Here is a 21,524-nt window from a genome sequence, read left to right as displayed (position 1 = left end):
GACCATTGTTATATTAGTGTTTATAAAATACATTTTATTAAGTAAGATATGATATAGTTTATTTCTGGTGTATTCTATTACTTTTCAGTAAAATAATTATACTGTTGTGAAGAGATTGTTACCTACATATGTGTAAAAAGATAAAGTCGTTGATGTGCAATGTGCGCCTACCCCCTTAAAAACATGTTAAAGCAAACTTAACCTCAGGAAGAGCATTATGACAAATTCAACGCAGAACTTTTTTATGTTGTTTTTCGCACACAATCTTTTCGCCGATTTCTTAAATTTTTAAGCATTTACTAAAAGATTTGTTTGACAAAGAGGATTTGTTGATTTACAAATCGATCTATGAATATCATGTTTGAACTTACTGTGACTAGATAAAAGGGAGACAATTCTAATAACATTTGAGCCTTATTGAAAAATATCCAGATTTGTTAATTATCACACAGATTACAAAAAGGTCAGGATATTGAATCAGATTACACAACGGTCATACACGATTAGCCTTTCCATCTAAGTACCTAGTATGAATATGTTAGACGTCAAAGAATTTCAGAATATTCCTAGGTTGGAGGAATGTAGTATTTGAAGGTGCATGACATGTTTATACCTGTTAGAGTAATATTTTATGCGATAACTACCTGTACGATTTGAGCTATATATCTTTCATTTTGAGCCACGCGTTATTTTGGAAAATTGGCAAGTTCGTTTCTTTATCATTACAACCTTGACAGAACTAAGAACGAATGTAACAAACCCCACTGTTTACTTACTTTTTCGTCATGTATCTGAACTCTACTTGTTCTGGGTTTTACAATATTTGTTTCTGTGATGTCTCTCTTTTCATCGCCCAATACGCTGTTGTCGGAGGAAGTAATCTCAGGAATAGGTTCTCCATGAAACAGCTGGTAAAACTGGGACAGATACGATGCCATTTCTACCTCATTTTCAGACGAAAAGTTTACCATTTTTGAAACCGCTAATACAGGAAATATCTCAAATTCTCGTTTTGCAATGTTTACTACTATTTCCATAGTTCGCAATGCATTTGTTCGGTCCAAATCTTCCATTTTTCTAGAAGAAAGTAATATCAATATACGTACATGCCCTTATGGTTACAATAAAACTGAAAGTCTAAAAGTTCTTTTCAAAACAAAATACTAGGGATTTATTGCAGGTTTTTATGGGATTTGATCGTTTTGCAAACAAAAGAAGTAGCATGTTTATTTGGAACAAAAAGACATATAAAAGACAAAAAACTATTGACATCATATTGCTACTTACATTATATGAGGACGAAAAACATGGATCAAGCAACCGAGTTCACATCCACTTCTCCAGGAAGTTGTCAGATCTTTTATTTTAAACTGTGTGTGTTTTTCCAGCACTTTCTGACACCATAGCAGTAAATCAGGTAAATCCACTGATTCGTCACCTATAAATTAAAGAGGAAAAGTATAGTATGATGTTTATCGTCAGACATAAAGAGGTATAAGTCAGAGCAAAATATGAATGAATCACCTTTCGCGCTTCTTGAAATTCTCTGTTTACGTAGAAAGCCATTTATGAGTACATTAAATAAGTTGTAATATATATTTTGAATCGTATAGTTAGCAACCGTTATAATTTCATAAATGGTTTCTTTATAATAGAAAACACAATAAAAGAGTTGAATATACTGAAGGAATGAAAAACAACTATGCTATGTTCTTCTGGTACTTCGAATAAGTTGTTTCATGGTTTTGTTTTCTTCTAAGGATGAACTCATTTGAATAATTGTTCGTGTAATTTTGCAACCACTTTTTATACGTTTGTAAGTATTCAAAAATATGAAATAACAAAACAAATGAGTTAATTAAGTTCCACTCGATATACAGAATCTACGTCATTATTCAAAATCAGATACGGAGAGTACTGAAAAAAAAACAGAAACTAATAGTAACAGGGTCACCCTCTGTCACAGCAATGGTGAAACATGAGGTTTTCATAGAAATATTTAAACGTGTACCGGATTGTCTTTAAAATAAAAGGATTACTAGCAAAGTAATAATTTAATGTTGTACTAAAACAACAATGATCGAATTGATACAGTCCCTTCAACGGAAAACAGACGGTATAATTTTCAATATAACAATACGAAGATGTAGTTTGATTGCCAATGGCATACAACATCATTGACTTAAAAAATCAAACATACATATAAAAAAATCTAACAGAGACGCCAACAAAAAAAATTTTGTAGTTTATAGTTAATTGACAAGGACGCCGATAGACAAATTTTTGAAGCGTTTATTTCCTATTTTCATCATGTAATAGATCTTATCTTACTGGTTTAAATAGAAGGAAAATATTACATCACAAATTAGAATTGATAGTCTGAATATTGGGGAAAACACATCTAGCCATCCTTTGTCAGTTGCAAAAGTGCATTATTTCAACAGCAATTTATACATGGTCGTTACTTACTTTGTTTGGGTTTCTTAACCGGAGAAACAGCGTCTGCACTAAAGTCATCTTGCACGTCATCATAAAAGTCCTTTGCTTTTTCGGTAGTAACTGCTTTCAAATTAATGATTGAATATCTGAAGACAAATATAAACCTCAATAACCTCTTGATTATCGACAAATACATATTCTTAATCTCTAGTCGCATTGTTTTGTCCGTTCCACACTGATAAAAAAGACAAAATATTGAATCTAACTCAAAATTACAATAAGAAAAAATGTGCATTCTAGATTCAACGTTAAAGTTCGTCTCCGTTTAACCAAAAGAAAACTTCATATAAATGAGGTCGTATAATAAGCCCTCTTGAATTCGAAAATCAAAACGTCTTATAAATATACAGATGTTCAAAAACATAAGTCCGTCTGATATCAGTTGATTTTTGAAATTTATTTTTTGTTTTTTTCAGTAGGGCTCTTGTCTTATTGGAATTGAGTTATATGCTATCTATGAAAATAACACTATTCATGTATGCGTATAAGGCGCGTCTTTGATTTTATTTCACCCGTTACGCTCAAAGTCAAATATGTTAAAGCCAATGATGTATAACATCCGAAAATGTTAAGAGCCAAAACCATAAACGACTTAAAAATTAAAAAAATGTATCTAAGGTCAATTTTGTCTGAGAATTTTAGGCCTTATCCTAATGATATTTTCTAAATTTATCAACAACATTCTTGTCAGTATATGAACACTGAGAAATGAGGTGATAAACCATACTGGACTAAAATTCCACTAGCATCGGTGTAAACCCAGGGCTAGAAAATGAAAATAACTGTTTACAATTTTCGCGTCCAAAGCGCATTTGGATTTACTTTCATCCTGGACATTCAAAGCAAAAGAACTGAATGCCAAGGTTGTAGCTAACAAACCCTCGTTTGGAGTCTACCCTCGTTTGGAGTCTTGTCATTCATATTTCGATATGACCAAAGGCTTAATATAAAAAGATATTTTGCTAACATATGTTTTTTTTCAAAGATTTTAGTTTGTTTAAAATATCGTTTGGATAAAGACCTTGCTCATTTCTATTAGTTTACCAACAACTATGCCTTAAGTTGCAATTTTAAGTCAAAAACGTCAACATGGTCAATTTTGACAGGCTAAGTGACCTTACTGAACTTAAATTTTCAGATTTTACAGTTTCATTTAATAATAAAACTAACATAATTTTGAAAGGCTTGAATAAGTTTACTATTTATGCAATTTCAGGACAAAACATTGGCTCTCATCCAAGTTATCATACTTCCTCCTTTATTTGGTGAGCATAAAAGATATGCATGTTTTATTTACCATAACCTGATTATACCTTGATTTCGGTTCAACCGTGTAATTACTGAACTTCTTGCTGATGTTGTCCTGAGTTGTCTGAGATAAGACTTTGTAAACGCTCTCTCTCTGGGCTATAATATCAAGAGGTTTTTCTTTCATACTTTTCCAATTCCCTATCATCCAAGCTGTATCTAAAGCTCCAAGAAATCCACGTGCACACCCAGTACCTTGTGGCCAAAACGGCTGAAAAATTATCATATGAATATGATTCTGATAAATGTTTCACAGTATCGTTCCTTTGTTGCTTTAATATAGTTAAAATGTGTCAATTTCAGTAAAACAATGAATTTCTAAACTTCTGTTCTATTATAAGGAAACTACAAACTAAACTTACTGTGCTTATCCTAAAGGCTTTGGCCTATCACAATACAAACTGCTCAAACAAATTGCAGTTTGATTTCATCTCAACAAACTGATCAACTGGTAAAATATTTTAGCAAATTGCTTCAGTGAAAGGTTGTTAGTATAAAGTGAGTGCTGTGAAATATAAGTAATGGTTACCATCCAACTTCATTTACATAATTTCTGTGTAATGCAAGTGAAATAAACTAATCACCTTATATAATATGAGGCACTGGTTTTAAAAGGTCTGACTTTGACAAGAAAACTTCTATCCTGATGACATTTATAAATCATTAGTTGTTACAATTGTTTGGTGAGTTAATAACTTATTGCTTTGTTTTCTAACAGGAAGTTATTGTGTAATTGTAAGTTGGATATATTTTTCTGATTACTGATCTGCTGGCATTAAAGGGTAATAATTTTTATTCACTCATATTGTAAAAAGAAATTTTTCAAAGATACCAGACTGATGATTTTGTACGCCAGACACAAGTTTTGTCAACAGAAGACTCATCAGTGAGGCTTGAATAAAAATTTAAATGCCAATTCAAGTATGAAGTTGAAAAGCATTGAGGAAACAAAATTCTAAAAAGTTTTGCCAAATACTCCTTATAAGCAATCTAATCCTCGGGGATAGAAAATCCTTAGTATTTTGAACAATTCAAATTTTTGCAAAACAGCATATTTATAATTTTGACCATATGAATGATAATTCGTGTTAACACAGAATTGCTGAATACTGGGCTGGTGATACCCTCTTAATTTACAACCCGAGTATTTATTTTGATAATTTTTAGTGTTAATATTATAAAACATACTTCTAAAAGACTGTCACCAATTAGTCCAATGAGCAGTTTTTTACCATTCCTCTCAATGATATGCGATGCATTTACAGCTTCAACTTTCGATGAAAAGTCCAACATGGCCACATCATCCATCCCATGAGAATTTTTTGCAAAGCACATATTAACCATTGCATTGTCAGTGCAAAAGTTTGCAGCATCTCTTGCATACGCTAGCAATCGCTGCACGTCAATGTTTTTTCTTTCTAATAATTTTGAAGCATCAGACAAATCTGCTTTGAAAACACCCCTACGGACTAAGCTTGCCTTTGTTGGTGTCATAACAAAATAGTGCGTCTCATCTTTAAAGTAAACCATATTTTCCAGCCTGATTCCTTTCTTAGTCTCCAAATTACTAAATAATGATTGGTTAAAATGACGAGCAACTCCTCCAATTTCTTTTGCCTTCATGTCAGCAGCAGTGTTTGAATTCACGAAGTTAGCAGTAATTGCAATGGAGAGTTGTCCTCGAAATTCCTTTCGTTCAAAACCTTTACCAAAATAAATCATAGAAACAATTCATTCGGTTACTCTTGTGATTATTCTAAATTTCTTTCATAGTTGTAACGCACGAAAGACCGAGTTTTTGAACGTTTTGTTCTTCTATTTATTATTCTTTCATGAATGCTTGGATGTATAGGCTTCATTTTCTTAATGTCAATTCCGTTTGTTATCGGCCGTCATCATCCAAGAGGTATAATATTCAAATGCCTTTCATAAATTTTACTTCAGAAACATTTGGTTGGTACATGTACTGTTGATTCACTATTATTCGTTGGATACCCATTTTCGTGGATTTTCACCTTTACCCAAGAATTTAAATCATCAAAGAAGTACAAATTATATGTAGGCTTGTATGCTTACTTAATTGACAAAACCACAAAATGACGTATCTACGAAAATAACACTTTTCTTAAATCCACGACAATTTGAATCCACGAAAATAAATGAATCCACAGTAGTTTACTTCGTCTTGTTCCTAAACCATCTTATACTGTAATACATATTTCTAAAACGGTTTTGCACGGTAAATGTGTTAATTTATAACAAAAAAAATATATTTGAAAATATATCGCTTGTAAAAAATATTTTCGTATTTAAAAACACATCTTAGATGTCGGAAAAATGTCATTACGATACATTTAGAGTAAAGAGAAATAATCATCGATAAAACATTCATCTATTTTTCAAAACTCTATACTAATATATTAACCTTGTTTAATGACTGTTCCATTTTCAAATCGAAGTTTGTATTCTGAAATATAAGGTTTTCAACGATCACAACTCTGTATTTCTATTTTAGAGTATTAATATAAAAATAAGAAGATGTTGTACGATGGCCCATGAAACAACTTTCAAGCACGTAAACATACTAATTGAAAATCCGCAACATACGTTACTGAGGATGATGAGGTGTTAAACATTTTGGGGGGTAATTTTAAATGATTTATTTTAAACACATTTCCTATCCCTGCAAACATTACATTTAAATAAAAAAAAAATAGAAGAATATACCAAGGGACAATGAAAAACAAAAAGTCGAACAACCAAACAGACAACGTTCACAATTGGAAAACTAAAATCAGCTTTTCGACCGACCTTAAATCACAGTTGTTTTATATGAATTAGATTAAAATGTATTTGTGGGGACCTTCATTTTAATTTCAATTGGATTAATGGGATAAACATACCAACAATCATAGATTATTGAATTATTTAGGAACAGGAAATCATACATATAAATGATCCTGAAATTTCAGGAATATGCTAACGTCTTCACAATATTTTTCATAAGCAATTATATGATGTCTAAACAAAGAAACAAGTCAGTTAGAAGATCAACAGAGTGAGTGGGTTTCCTGTGAATGTGCACCAAATGTACAAATTAATATGTTGTGAATAGAAAAATAGTTTCAGGAAGTTTCTTGGTCAAATTGTTCCACAAAATGTAATTTGTAACCAGATGTTTGTATCTTTTTATCCTTGATTAAAGGATACCACTAGCCAGGAAGGTATTGAACCAAGAGTTCCAAGTGGTACAGTTGAAGTCATCGTTTTGAAGTTTTACGGACGTCATCATGAGTTGGTTGACAGTTACAGCATATCTAAGTTACAGATGACCACCGAGTTGTTGTAAACACAATCCCGTCCTCTCGTCCTCGACTGTGGCATCAACGAAATAGACCCATCACCGAATTTATACTTACCATGATCAACTTAAAAGGTGCTACTACATTGTAGTGGGTTAGTATATCTTCACCCTCTGGAACATGTGAGATCACACCCAGTTTTTGAGGGGTTCGTGTTGTTCAGTCTTTGTTTTCTATGTTACATTGGTGTTTTGTGCAATTGTCTTTTCGTTGTTTTTTTGCCATGGAATTGTAAGTCTTTCTTCGAGTAATGAGTTTTGCATACTGGTATCCCCTTGGTATCTTCTGCCTCTTTTTTATCAATGTGAAACAAATATTTATTTCAGTTTTAAATATTTTTTAAAAATTTGAATATAGAGAAAGAGCTAGGGACCTAGATTTGGTGTATAGGAGAAGACGCTTATCCTGTAGACGCGCCTTCCTTGCCTCTTCGATTTCATGCAATTCCCTCAGTTTGTGTTTTGTTACCTTGATTTGTCTTCTTAATCGATTAATGAGATTTAATCATCGGAAAAACTGTGACATAAAGACAGTTAAAAACTTGTATTATTGTATGCGACATTGGATTCTTCTAATGTTTGCACCTTCAACGTAAACTAACTCTAGACTTCCAATTCGTGACATGTTCACCCACAGTGGCCTCATTCTACACGCCTGTTAGTGTGTGTTAGAATGAATATGAATCCGTTAAAGTAGCCTGGAGATATTGTGCAACGGATAAAAAGTCAATAAGGTAACACAGAAAATAATGTGAATTCAATAATGAATACTTAAGACTCAGTTAACATTATTATGCTTATATTGCTCTTAACGTTTCTACTTATTAATACATCCGTGGCTTTCAAAATTTTAGGTTTGAGCGTTCCCGATGGAAGTAAAATTCAGAAAAGCGCTTTGGACACCCTAAATTTTATGTTATGTTCATTCACTTAGCATGTACATTCTGTGTAATGTTTTTCTTATCGTAATAGAGACAATCTCGTCCCATATAAAAAGTTCTGTTTGTTTACACACATTAATGTTCTTAACCGATTTATCAGATTTGCATATCGGTAAAATAATGTTGCCTATGAATATAATAAGCTTTGTATTCAAACTCTTAAAATCATGATAACTTTTTAAAATACTTTTTTTCACTACCTACCACACAGAGCATCACGAGCTCCAGTTGCGGCAACCAAAACATCAAATTCAAAATCAGCAACCTTTTGATTTTGTGGCTTACAAACGGCTTTCCATCCTGATCCTTCAAAACGAGAAATCATTGATATAATCGTATTTATCTACAGAAAACGAAATAACTGTTATATTGCTACCTTAATTAAAAACAAGATGTATGAAAATTGATTCGTGGGCAGATTTCGTTTATTTCTAGTTTTTATGTTGAGATACGATATTATAACGATAAGCATCAAGGGATTACATTTTTACGCAAAGAAGTTACTGCAATAAGATATATGAACACAAATACCAATCATCCACATTGATATTCGACTAAAAGAAATTCCCGAAAACACTTAATCAGATATTTGTTAATGCATAATCTATATAATTTCTTTATTTCAGTTTAAATGAATAAGCCAGTGTATAGAATATTCTCATAATTTAAACAACCATCATTAGTAAATGCCAGTATATCAAGGAAATTGAATTTTCCAACTTATCTATACATTCATTAAATTAAATTAACATACATTAAAATGAAAATTTGTGAGCTGATAAAACCGAAAAGTACCAAATGTATAGTCAAACCAGAAAAAGGAATCATAGATTTGCATGACGAAGATACATTCCGTCATTTAAGATGATTACCTAATTTTCATAATGGCAAATTTCAATATAATAATATATGTTGTATAGTCAGACTAACAGTGAACTAGCAGAGGTGTCGACACAGTGGTATAATGACATAAGCGGTTCCAATTTTACTGAACAAGAATGACATTTCATAATTTAATTTCTCTTCAATGATGCTCGAGGTCAAAATATTTGAACATACAACGTCGAAGAGATGATTAAATTAGCATTTTCTAAATATTTACCACCATTTTTCTGTGGACACTGCAAACCATCAAACTCAACGCTGGTATAAACCTCTACGCCTAGCACCAACGCTATTTTCATAAGACAAATCTGAAGGCGACGAATACCTAAAAGGAGCAAAATGTTATCTAGTAAATAGTAATATATGTGACTAACAACTTACATGTTTAACTTAATAAACACAACATAATGAAGTGTGAATTAAAATATAATGCCCTATAGAGGTCAAATCTTCATAACCCAACAAAGCACACGATTAAAAATATAGCGTAGCTTTCATAGAAAGCCTTTTGACGCTTCTACAAAGTCACCATTGAGAAGAACCTTTAAAAGGGAATATTTCAAATGAGATCCGTATTTAGATTTTGAAAAGCGATTCAATAAAAAGGATAAGATTTTCTATGGTTCAAAGAGAGTATGAATCGTTGACAAAACGCATTTGTCCAGTATAAAGCTGTAAAATGCATCAATCTTTAGTTGTATATTGTATAATTTACTCGTGTATCTATAATGACCTGAAAGGATATAAATGACTGTCGACTAATCGTTATAACACAATATTGATCCTTTTTTCTGAGTTACGAAATACTGTTAAAGAGAATGAAACATTCCCGTTTTTCAATAAAGTCACGTAATAATTCTACCAAATATTTGAATATGTATTTCAAAATATTTTTGTATTAAACCTAACACTTAATTCAATGTGAGATATCATAAAAGTGTTTTCCCGCCAAGCCAATGGCCATTGTTTACCTAAAATGTTTGCACTTTTATAGGAGACATCTGAAATGAGTAAACTGTATTTGTATGATTAATAAAAAATGATCGCTTGAATATAATTTAAAAAAAAAAATTTCTGAGAGCCGTCATCACATGATAATGATTCGAGTAAAATAAAACCGATTGATTGTTTCGTGTATCTTTATAAATTCATGAATATGATATAGCTTTTGTTTAAAGAAACTTCTTCAAATACAATATTCAGATATATGTATCATGCGTGAAAGGATTGTTTTGTTTGACTTTATGTTCTTGAAAATAATGAGATACACATTTATATTTGAATTCATCTCTTCTGTGGAATTACAAGGGAAAACTTTAAACATGTTAAACTAATATCATCTGCTGTATTTATACTTAGTCATAGATAAATTCAAACGAGGGTATATATTAGATGAGCAATTTCAGCTTCAAAATTGAAGACTTACTTATATGATTTAACTCCCCTTGGCAAAATTTTCCGAAGAAATGTTTTATGCCTATGTTCTTCAAATCAGTAACTGTAAATGGCCAGAGATGGAGTACGTTGTTTCTTGTGAAAGCCTCCCGTTTATCTATCACGACAACTTTGCATCCCATAAAGGCAGTCTCAATAGCTATCCGTAGTCCACATGGCCCTGCACCAACAACTAGTACCTTAAATGTCAAAATTCACTTTATGCAAGTTCCAACAAGGTAAAGCTTTGGGATTCTAGAGAAAATACAATTCAATTATTTATACATTCTTTTGGGAAACGAATAAGATAATTATGAATTGCATATACAGCATAGTATCGACGAAAACGTGTGATATATGCTTAATGATATTCGTTTGTGCTGAATGGAGTTATGATGAAATGCCACCAGTGCTTTGTGAAATTTGCGAGTTTGAACATATGAAACCACCAAACAAAAGTGTATAATGCACTTTGTGTAGCCCGATTAAGTAAAGGGTAATATCTTAGTTTATTATATGACTATAAAAATTCTCTTTTCTTATGGGCTAAAAACATAGGGAATCTTCTATGATCAAACGTTATATTCAGCGCCGGAATAGTCAGGAGAGGTTAATATTAGATTTGGAACAGCTAACGTGTACTTATAAATAGTTTATTAAAGAACGTTGCGCACGGTATCGGTGCTTCTTTGAAAAAATGCGTTAGATAGCGAGTTAATCCAATTCACGCTCTTTTCCTATACAATATATATCCATGATAAGTATATCATTCGAAAGGAAATAAACCACAGAAATCAATAAATTAGATGAATTTGTGCTATTTATATCATGTAAAGAAAAACTTTGCTCATTTCGACGGCTATAACGTCATTTTAAGGGTGTCCCGCTGTTACAATTTTGTTTTGTTTGTGTCTTTGAAATCACAATGCGGACTAGTTCGTAAGTTAAATGAGATAACATTTTACAACAGTATTGTATACAATTGATGAAAAATAGCGTCATAAACGTTTTTAACTGTGAGTGAAAGAAGATTGTCAGGAGCGTTGAGCTTAGGAAGAGAAAAAATGTCCCATTCAGCTGCTCAGCTCCTATGAAAACTTTCGGCCTCCACTATTACAAGATATAACAGATGAAAGTGGCTTTTAATATTATCAGAAAATTTATACATGTCCTAAAGAAGCTTTATGAAGTCATCACTATATAACTGCAGTCTTACTTTCAAAACATCGTCAGTTTTCCCGTGTCCAATAAAATGTCCCGATGGATAAAATGACGCATAGAGTAACCCAGAGGCTGTTTATTAAACGAAATTTTATTTGATCCCCAATTTTGAACACTATTTAACCGATATGAACGGAAAATACATTTCATTTCTTCTAAAATGATGTGATATATATTTTTGTTTGAGCTGCAGGTATAAAATACGAAACGAACTTAGATGTCCAATAACATGTCCCCATAACTGTAATTTGACGTTCACGTCATGATAACGCTTAATTTTTTGCATATTTGGCATACAATTAATCTTATGAAATGATCTGATCTATATTAAATAAAGTTCTTGTTTAAATATGCATCAAAGTAGATCTACATTGTATAAATAATTCAAATATGACGAAATATTTAACTCGGATGCTTGACAAAGACCAGGCTCCGAGGCCAAAAATGTGAGACAAGTTCACATACGATCACAGTCTCACTTTTAGAAAAAGAACATACAGTAAAAATGAAAATGCATCCAAAAATGGGCTCACCTAATTGTTTTCCCTTAGCCAGATTATAAACGACTCAAACCCAAGCTTTACACCCTGACCTTAATTCCTAGCGTTGCAATTAAAGAATCGGAACTATATATGTGAATCAATTTTTCTAGCCAGTTTGCAGAGCCGGGATTTTGTTTTCGTACTTGTATTCTTAGCTCCATGTAGTATATAAATATAGAAATGTTTACTGTGAGTAGAACAATCTCTTATCATCTACCTAGCAACATATGTATGAAAAGGAAGGTCGCAGTGTTACTTCTAGAAGTAATGTGTGGAATAATGGAGTTTGTTGTCTCGAATCTCCAACAGAATTTACTGCTACATAGGCATGCGATGGACGAGTATTAAAATGTTAATTGAAACTTGTCTTTTACATTAATTTGAGTGTTAGGGTAATAGTTGTCCGATAAATATGATGGATTGCACGCAACTATGTATGTAGCAGGTCCAGTGTAATAATTTAAAGACACTCCCAAGTACATTTTAACCTAGTTTAAGTTCCCTTTAGAAAAAAGTCACCATGCACTCTACCCCATATCTTCCAAAAAAAAACCTATCCATATTTCTTGAAAGTGTATATTTTGTGGGAAGTACATCATTGTTTGCATGCATAACCAATTTATAGAAATACTAAAGAAAGAATATTAAATACAATAAATATACTGCATTGAACACGCTGTATGTGTAACAAATTGACACCATAGTTCCTTTTTTATCACTAAATCAACTCCAAAATGTCTGCTGTGTGTATCGGCGGTTCTCTCTGAGCACTTCGGCTTCCTTCAACAATAAAAATTGACCGCCACGAAATAGCCAATCGTGCTGAATTTGGCGTTAAACACAAAAAAATCAATCAACCAATCTGCTGTGTGGAAAAGTTCATTTTTGTGTATAGTAGATTTATTTTTTCTCTTCGCAAAACGTCACAAAAATGGCTGGAATATTGCCTTTATACTTGTTAAAAAATCAAAATCACTCAAAACCGAAACCCGAAACCCGTAACTTGATAACCCGTTTGAAAACGGTCTAAAAATGTCAAAGAAAATTTAGTGTTAACCAATACCCAGTTATATTTTAAAATTGGAAGCGCTAAAAAACCCAATTCATAGTATAAAACGTACATGAAATGCACTCCTGGTCCATAGTACTTCCTTTCAGAAAACATTGATCCATGTATATTTACGAAAGCAGCTACTTAAATAATATATATCTTGTCACAACAAATTGAGTATATTTTTTAAAATCGGTTTCACTCTGCTGTTGGTCAAATATCAGTTGATGTAGCTTTATTTGGGTCCATATAAAAAGGGGTAGAGTTTTTCATACTTTGCCAAAATGCTATAATTTCAAAAACATAGTAAAAAGTATGGATCGCCGACCTTTTTTTAGAGCTTTTAAAAGTTTGTGGAAAATGTTCAGATTTTGTACGGATTATACACGGGAAATGTAAATTTATGCGAATATAAAGAAAACTAAAAGATAGAGTTTTAAATAATATATATATATGAGAAGACAGCTCTTATAATGTGCTCTCCGAAAGCAAAAAATAAAACACGGAATCCCCATATTCGTTTTCTTACTTCATCACAAAATAGGTAAATGTTTTGTAAATTCCTTTATAAAATAAATTATAAACATTCTGGATTATTTACCTGATAAAACAACCATGATTTAAAAATTTCAATCAATGAAACCTTTTTTTTTAAATGAAAAAGATGTAACCATAAAATAAGCTCATTATTTATTCTTTTCAAAGAAAATTTCACAAATTAATTTCATTTATTCATCATTCAATCTTGCTAACAATAATGGTAAAAATTTTAAATCGATTATTTGTAGTTTTCTGCAATAAAAAAATTAATAATTTAAACCCCGTTCTACCTTCAAATATTGAAAATCAACAATGGCAGCACAAGTACACGTATTTCTATTTCATACGTGATGCATATTCCATAAAGTTTTTCCTAAGGGATTTATCAAAAAATATTGCCAATTTTAAACAATTTCCACAAAATTGTTATTGATGTCAAAATCGTGAACTAATACGCATATGATGATGATTCATCGAGTTAAACCGATAATATATGAAATATGAATTATAACACTAGTATAAGCGACTTTTATTTTTAGAAAAAAATGAATACAACGGACCTCTTATGAATAAAGTGGAGATAAAATGAGATTACGAAAAGAAAAATATCAGGCTATCGTCTATCAACATCTTTCAAATAATCAAATTAAGAAGCATTTGAATATTAGCTAAATTTTAAAAAGACAAATTGTGGGAGAGAAAATACCAACATCAACAACGTGACAAAAAGAAACTAATAATAGAAGGGAAGAAACAGAAACAAGAAACAAAGTATTAACAATTTTACTAGCCAAGATTGAAGAAGTTTTGCGGCACAAAGAACATTACTTAATTTTGAGAAAAAGAAGAAACGGATAATACAGATATATATGCACATAATATTTTGGAAGCACACTCTTCATAAGTGAAAAACGGTAGTGTCAGTTTTTCCCTGCATTTGTTTCGCTTATTGTATCAAAATCAGTTTTGAAGTTTCAAAACATTCTGGATTTTGAAAATGAAAGACGCTAAATAATATACAAAAAAGATGTTAAATCTTCTCACATACAAATGATTCAAAACGTCAAATTGTTATTCAGTGCTAAACATTGCTGTTAGGGGCAATTTTTCATGAGTGTTTAAAATATTTTTTTTTAATTTGGATATCAATGTTTGTATTTATTAATGCAAAATGAAAATACATAATGAATCGAAGCGACTACGAAAATCTCTGCAAAATAAAGACTTCTTAAAAGAATGTAAATTCTATGGTTACTTAAAGTGGCATTTTCACATAAGTAAAAAACTTGTATGCTTGAAACGTTCTTTGAAACAACGTCAGCATCCTTGTTTTATTGGGACGTCGTGTAACGCTCAGTGGTACCAATGCCGTGCGCAACGTCAAGGCAACGCCAAAAAACTGAGGCTTATTACGTCATGCACATTTTCAGTTATCCTTCTTCTTTATTCCGATGGTATTTTTTTTTAATAAATCTTATTTAATATTTCAAAAAGAATTTAAAAGTTATGCAACTACCAAAGTAATTAATATATTTAGTATAAAGTATTATGGCAAGTAAACGTATATTCGGACTATTGGATTGACAGAATAGTGGAAGCACCCGGAAAAGAGCTGATGTCATTTACATTTAATTCAGATACACAGCCTAAAGTGTATTTATCATCAAAGTATTTATGATACTTGCATATTTGTTGTCGTTTGTAAGATAACCTGAACACTTAACGTCCCACTGATATCATTCAATCCAAATTTCATCAAATATAATAAATTTACCCTTTGCCTCCTTTCGATAAAAACGTAACAATATATCTTAACAATTCAAAATTTTATCTAGTTATAGATGAAGTACATGTCTGTTATAGGACAAGTTATAAACTTTTTTAATTAAATGTTTACTGCATATGGGGTATATTTGGTATATAGAGTGCCTTTTTTTCAATCGCTACAAGGTCTACATGTTCAACAGAAAGGGTATATCTTACCTTGACCTCATTTCAAGGTTAAGAGATATATGTTAAGTGATTTTCTTAAATACTATTATCATAATATGTCAAATGTTTTGTAATGAATGATCATAAGCTACGTGTCAGTCTGGTAAGGTTGATTTGATCTTGAATTCATTTTCATGGTTCAAAGGTCAAGTTGAGCTTACTTTAGTATGTTCGCTGCTCATGTACTATAAGCAATAGGGCAACTGCTGTGTACGGCCTTTTGATAATTGTTATGTATTTATATAATTAATTGACTGACAAGGTTCATCTGACAATGACCTCATGTTCATGAATCATTAATAGTGGTTGGTTTAAGTTATAAAAAACCCTTTATATTTGTGATGAACACACAAAGTTTACCAACATCAGTAAAGCAGGCCAGACATTTTAACGTTTGAAATCTTGTGATATTATTACATAGTTTCTAATCCATATTTAGAAATGAAAACAATGATTTAATGATTGATTGTTGGTGTTTAACGTTATTTTCAGCACACTTAGCTACATCATGGCTGTTAGTTTTTATTGATGGAGAAAATCGACAGGAAAACAGGCAATCCTAATCAATTTAGACTGCAGTCGAAAACACCTGTAATGAGCGTGTAATGTAAACTCACAACTTAAGTATTGACAGACAATTCTCAATTAAATTGTTTCATATTTTCATGCCAGGGCCTTTTATAGCCGACTTTACGGTATGGGTTTTTCTCATTGTTGACGGCCGTCCGGTTGCCTATAATTGCTTACATCCATACGACATCTCCTTATTTTTATAGTGATTGCTGTAGATGAACTACTTGACCACCAAGGTCCCTGGAATTTAACCAAAGTTTTTCAAAACATAGCTATATCGACCATTAAAAAATATTCCTGTAATCTTAAAATAACAATTAAGAATAAAGGTATGGTGGTATACTAAAGTTGAAAATTTATCTGTATCTCTTAAAGCACTGACATTGTTAAACAAGAGTAAATTTAGACTATATACACTTATATACTTACTTTTGTAGCATCGCTATTTTGTGTTTTCGGGGCAAACTTTTTCTGCAGTTGATCTAAAAATCGTTTAATCTTCCAGTTGGAAAATCCTGATCTTAATTTGTCAAAAAACTGTTCATGAGGTGTATCGTCTAATCCAAGTTTTGTACTCAATTCCCTAAAAGCTTTAAGTGTATCTTTACAAGTGTGAGCCTCTGTAAAAACGTTGAATTCTTCCATCCTAAAGCCTATAAAATATTACAGCTCGACTTGTTTAAATGTTATCAAATTTATTGACATATCTGTATAATCAATATCAAGACCTTTGTTTTCATTATAAATAAGAAGATAAATAGTATTTACTTCATGCATTTTTGTATATATATATATATATATACGAGTAACTAGTTCATCGGCAAATGCAATCTGGCCTTTAAATATTTGAAGGTGTGTAAAATTACGACACAACCAAAGGATTCAAAAACGTCATTAGAACAGAAAGTTGAACGGTGCGTTGTCAGATGCGTCTTGAAGAGAAGCGTGGACATATGACTGTATTTAATCAGATTATAAGTTTGGATGAATCGTATATACATTTTCAAGCTTAAAACAAATTCACCGAAAAAATAAGGAGGTGATATCCGTTTGTAATGATCATTTGTGACAAAAACATTTGATAATTATAAACACATGTGTCATGGAGACCGTTTAACGTAAAGATTCCATTCGTTTAAATTGAATATCACTTTAACCTAGCTTTAAGTGTAGCCATAAATGGGCAACAGTCAAAGTAATTGTAATTGATCTACACAATATGAAATTATAATACGTATAATACTCTTCAGACATTAAAAAAAATTACGATAAAAAAGTATCTTATCTAAAATGCTGATTTATAGTTCACAATGACAATGGCATTAGTTGATGATATGCTCAATGATCTATTTGGTTTTGCAGTGACACTGATATGATTTCATATCGCCGCAACAAAAGCGTACAACATACAACGACGAAAGACCTTACCTCCTCAAAATCCCTGTGTGATATATGAACAATAAACCCAGCAAACCTAAACGTAGATCAATGATTATCTGTAAACAAATATGTCTTGCAAGTCATTACCAAGTGTTCATCCAGGCTCAGAATATAATGATAATGCAAAAATAAAATTCGAAGAACAGTTTTCTGATTTTTTTTTAATCAATCAAAGGAACATTATCTGATTTCCTTGAATCTTTTAAAAAATAATATTTTTTACTGGTTTATATATAGCCTTTTGTTTACACCACCATTGATTGAATAACAGGTAAACCCAGATCAAATTGTTTGATCTAAATATAGCTCAAAATTGTAGGCGCTATTTAAACTCAATTTTCTACCTTGTATGGGTAAACAAGAATTGTTGATCCCTGCAATAGTAAACATGTATTTGCCATATGTTATTGTACACTTTAAACACAGAATCTTACCCTTTGCCAATTGTAAACTGGTTCCTTAACGGCGGAATCATGACTACTAGGTGTTTAAACCAAAACTCAATTAAAAAAATTACTTATAAATAGCAAAAGTTTTGAGCTGGACATAACTTTTTTTATAATGAATTTCTTTTTATTTGCACATGGACATGGTAGTAAGTTATCCACATTTTATGCATAATATAATATATAGGCAGAAGATATATCTATAGCTTAAGGCTGCTTGGATCGATAGTACATATTTTTGATTTATACAACATATGGTGTCTTTTGTTTATTTTTGTTGTTATGACAATAAAGGAGTCCAGGGGTTCCAGCATTTATCCGTCCTAATGAGTCTTTTACTTTTATAAAATAAATTTTCTTTTAAAGAATTTTTAAGCGCTATCATATTGGTTTGTTCTATCTTTTCAAATATCCAGGAGTTCCCATCGTCCCATAATTTTGATATAAATGGACAAGTCAAAAATATATGATCTATTGTTTCGACCCCTCAACACACAAAACTACACTGGACATAACATTTAGTAGAATAAAAAACGAATTGAAGAACTTAAAGATTACACACATTACAAACATTTAAATTTGGTAGTTGTGCTATATAATGTGATCGAAATTAATGTCAATCGTCCTAAGTGAAAGCAAATTAAAAAAAAATCCCTACTAAAGGGTTAGTAACGGATTGGCAAATAGGCAATTGCATTAAACTGTCATATTGGGCGTTGTCTTTGTGTATATGTTCAGTAGTCTAATTTTTTTTTATTTGCCAACTGCTTTTTAAATTCTAACACTTTCTAAAGAGGTAGGGCAAATTTTCCTGAATCTATTACCACATTTATAGAAGCACGAACATGTTGATAGGTTTCTTACTGAAGTGGCAATATTTCCTTACTGCACGAAAAACGTCACTTTTAAATAAATTGATAAAAGGAAACAAATTCCATCCGTCTTCCAAGGTAACCATGCGTATAATGTTTTGATTGACGAAACTAGCACAACAAGTCATCTTTTACTTTTTAAGCACAAAAATTGTGTTAAAAGAGAGGCGCGAAATATACCAAAAGGAAATTCAAACTCGTATGTAGAAAAATAAACCGACAACCCAGTGTCAATAAACGAAAACGATCAAACAGATCGAACAGTATACAAAACACAGCATAGAAAAATAAAGACTGAGTAACTCTAACCCCCACCAAAAACCGGTTGTGGTCTCATGTGCTCCGAAAGGATAAGCAGAATCTTCTCCACGTGTGTAAAAGATTGCTATTAATATCCAAAGACCTATTTGTTTCCAAAATAGGAATAACTGTTACAGATCATCTATCACCTTTTGTTGAACCAACACATCTCAAACGCAATTCAATGTTTTGTCACGTGGATTAACAAAATTTCAACTACAGTAATTCGCTTTTGACTTGATAATGACAATTTTATTTCAGGTTTAGAACAAACGCAATAAAAAGGGGTCCTAAAATGCGTATTTTACACTTTATTCACAATTTTTTCATGTATGCATTATTTTAAGTCAGGTAGTCAATTTTGTTGCTAAATTTATGGAATTGCACGTTTTCTTATTTGAAGGGATTTCAGGTTTTTAAAGTTTATTCATTTGGAAAACTTAAACATACAGAGTAACTTTATCTCTGAAAGAAATCATTGTCATGCATGGTTTATATTGTACATTGTATGAATTTGTTATTGGGTGCTTTAAACTGTCAGTATAGCCTGAATTCATGTGATAAATCCTTTTAACTGATGAAATGTCTATTCATGTTACAATTATACTCAAACGCATACAATATCAACGCTTAATTAAACACTTTTTGAATTAACTTTTATCATAATCAAGAATCAACATGCACTTTTCAAATTAAAAGAACACGAAAAAACAAATGGAAAAAAAATTATTTTAAGAAAACAAAGTTATAAAAGGTAACTCTATCTTATTTCATTAATACCATTATCTCAGAGATCTCTGAGCAATGTGTACATTAATTTGGATACCAAGTCATGTATGTGCAACACAATTGCATTTATTGCAAGACTTGCTTGGCTACTTTTACTTTATCTACTTAAAGTGTAATATCTCTAGCCTGTAATGACGACATTACATTACTAAATGCTTATTTCATCTTTGAAATCGAATGTATAAAGGAGATATGGTTTTCAGATCGTTTCATGGATTATGCAAGTACGGATAAGATAATTACCTTGTTAACAATAATCTCACTCTGTGCAACGTGCATACATCGACAACATATTACAACTGTAGGTAGACGGTACCAAAACAAATACGACAAATGCATTAAAACGAAAGTGGTTTTCCTTCTATAGTACAAATCCTCCACAAGACAATTGCAATCCAACAAGAACGTATTATAAAACTTTAAGTGACATTAAAATAATATTTTAAATGATGGTACAAAAACGTTCAATAAAACAAACCTTACCTTCGCCAGTAGACCTTTCTGGCTCCTAGCTCCAGCACAACTATTTGTTAAATAATGCTTATTTGAGGACTAATCGGGATTTAAATTTTAAACATTGTAAGTCAATATAATGTGTGTTTGTGACTGTACTGGTTTAAAAAATATTGTAAGAATAAAAGTAGGATTATCACTATCTTGAAACAAAGATTTCCTGGAATCTGATAAAACTGATTTTTGATAGGTTCATGTTGTATTCGTCTTAAAACGACCATTGATCAAATCACAGGTATAACATAACAAGCTAAATTGTTATTGCATAGTTTATATATTTAAAATCCAAAAATAACTTAAAAATATAGTGAGAAATTTAAACAGGTTAATTTACCTTCTAACCATGCTAACTTTAAGGTTATGAAGAACTGTTAATCCCTGCAATTTCTTTGAACTGTCACATTCAGTTTAACTTCTGGGAAATTATATATATTCTATAGTTTCATGTTACATTTAGAGAACATATCGCTCAGGATGTTCCGTTGAAACCATAGATCTACAAATGAATTATATCTTGGGTTACAGGGTCTTTTCAATCTTGATTATTAGAGATTACATATCATATTTATTACATTTGTGTGTAGCAAAACAAATACCAGCAATAACAACGAGGGTACAAAGAATATAAATACATATTCAATAAAAAATAATTTGAAACTTTATGTCCCTATTCACATAAAAGGATATTTTAGCGGCTAGTAAATGCTTAACTTACAATTTTTGACATTTTTACCTTTTATGTCTCTTTGTTTTGCTCACATATTGTTGTCAATATAATGGAATTCTATGCGACTGTCAAGTGAGAGGTTTAGATAGC

At 31.4% G+C, this 21,524-nt stretch overlaps 1 protein-coding gene across 4 annotated transcripts in view; it reads right to left on the bottom strand.

Moving 5' to 3' along the window:
* The window catches only part of LOC127703210 (F-actin-monooxygenase MICAL1-like), a 37,797-nt gene extending 17,004 nt beyond the window's left edge, over positions 1–20,793 (bottom strand). For 2 of the 4 annotated variants that reach the window (XM_052207733.1, XM_052207736.1), the window contains exons 1-11: positions 20,678–20,793; positions 16,777–17,000; positions 10,421–10,628; positions 9,212–9,319; positions 8,314–8,415; positions 6,233–6,274; positions 4,996–5,510; positions 3,813–4,018; positions 2,470–2,585; positions 1,288–1,438; positions 777–1,077 (exon numbers count right to left, since the gene is read on the bottom strand). In XM_052207733.1, coding sequence (XP_052063693.1) covers positions 777–1,077; positions 1,288–1,438; positions 2,470–2,585; positions 3,813–4,018; positions 4,996–5,510; positions 6,233–6,274; positions 8,314–8,415; positions 9,212–9,319; positions 10,421–10,628; positions 16,777–16,992 — 1,965 coding nt within the window. In that variant the 5' untranslated portion in view covers positions 16,993–17,000; positions 20,678–20,793. Of the gene's footprint in view, positions 1–776; positions 1,078–1,287; positions 1,439–2,469; positions 2,586–3,812; positions 4,019–4,995; positions 5,511–6,232; positions 6,275–8,313; positions 8,416–9,211; positions 9,320–10,420; positions 10,629–16,776; positions 17,001–17,775; positions 17,854–20,672 lie in introns of those variants that run through there. The other 2 variants (XM_052207734.1, XM_052207735.1) reach the window with 2 other exon arrangements.
* Between the last annotated feature and the right edge of the window lie 731 nt (positions 20,794–21,524).

Source organism: Mytilus californianus, unplaced genomic scaffold (assembly GCF_021869535.1).
Source record: "Mytilus californianus isolate M0D057914Y unplaced genomic scaffold, xbMytCali1.0.p SCAF_5, whole genome shotgun sequence".
NCBI lineage: Eukaryota > Metazoa > Mollusca > Bivalvia > Mytilida > Mytilidae > Mytilus > Mytilus californianus.
This window is presented reverse-complemented; position numbering and strand designations above follow the sequence as displayed.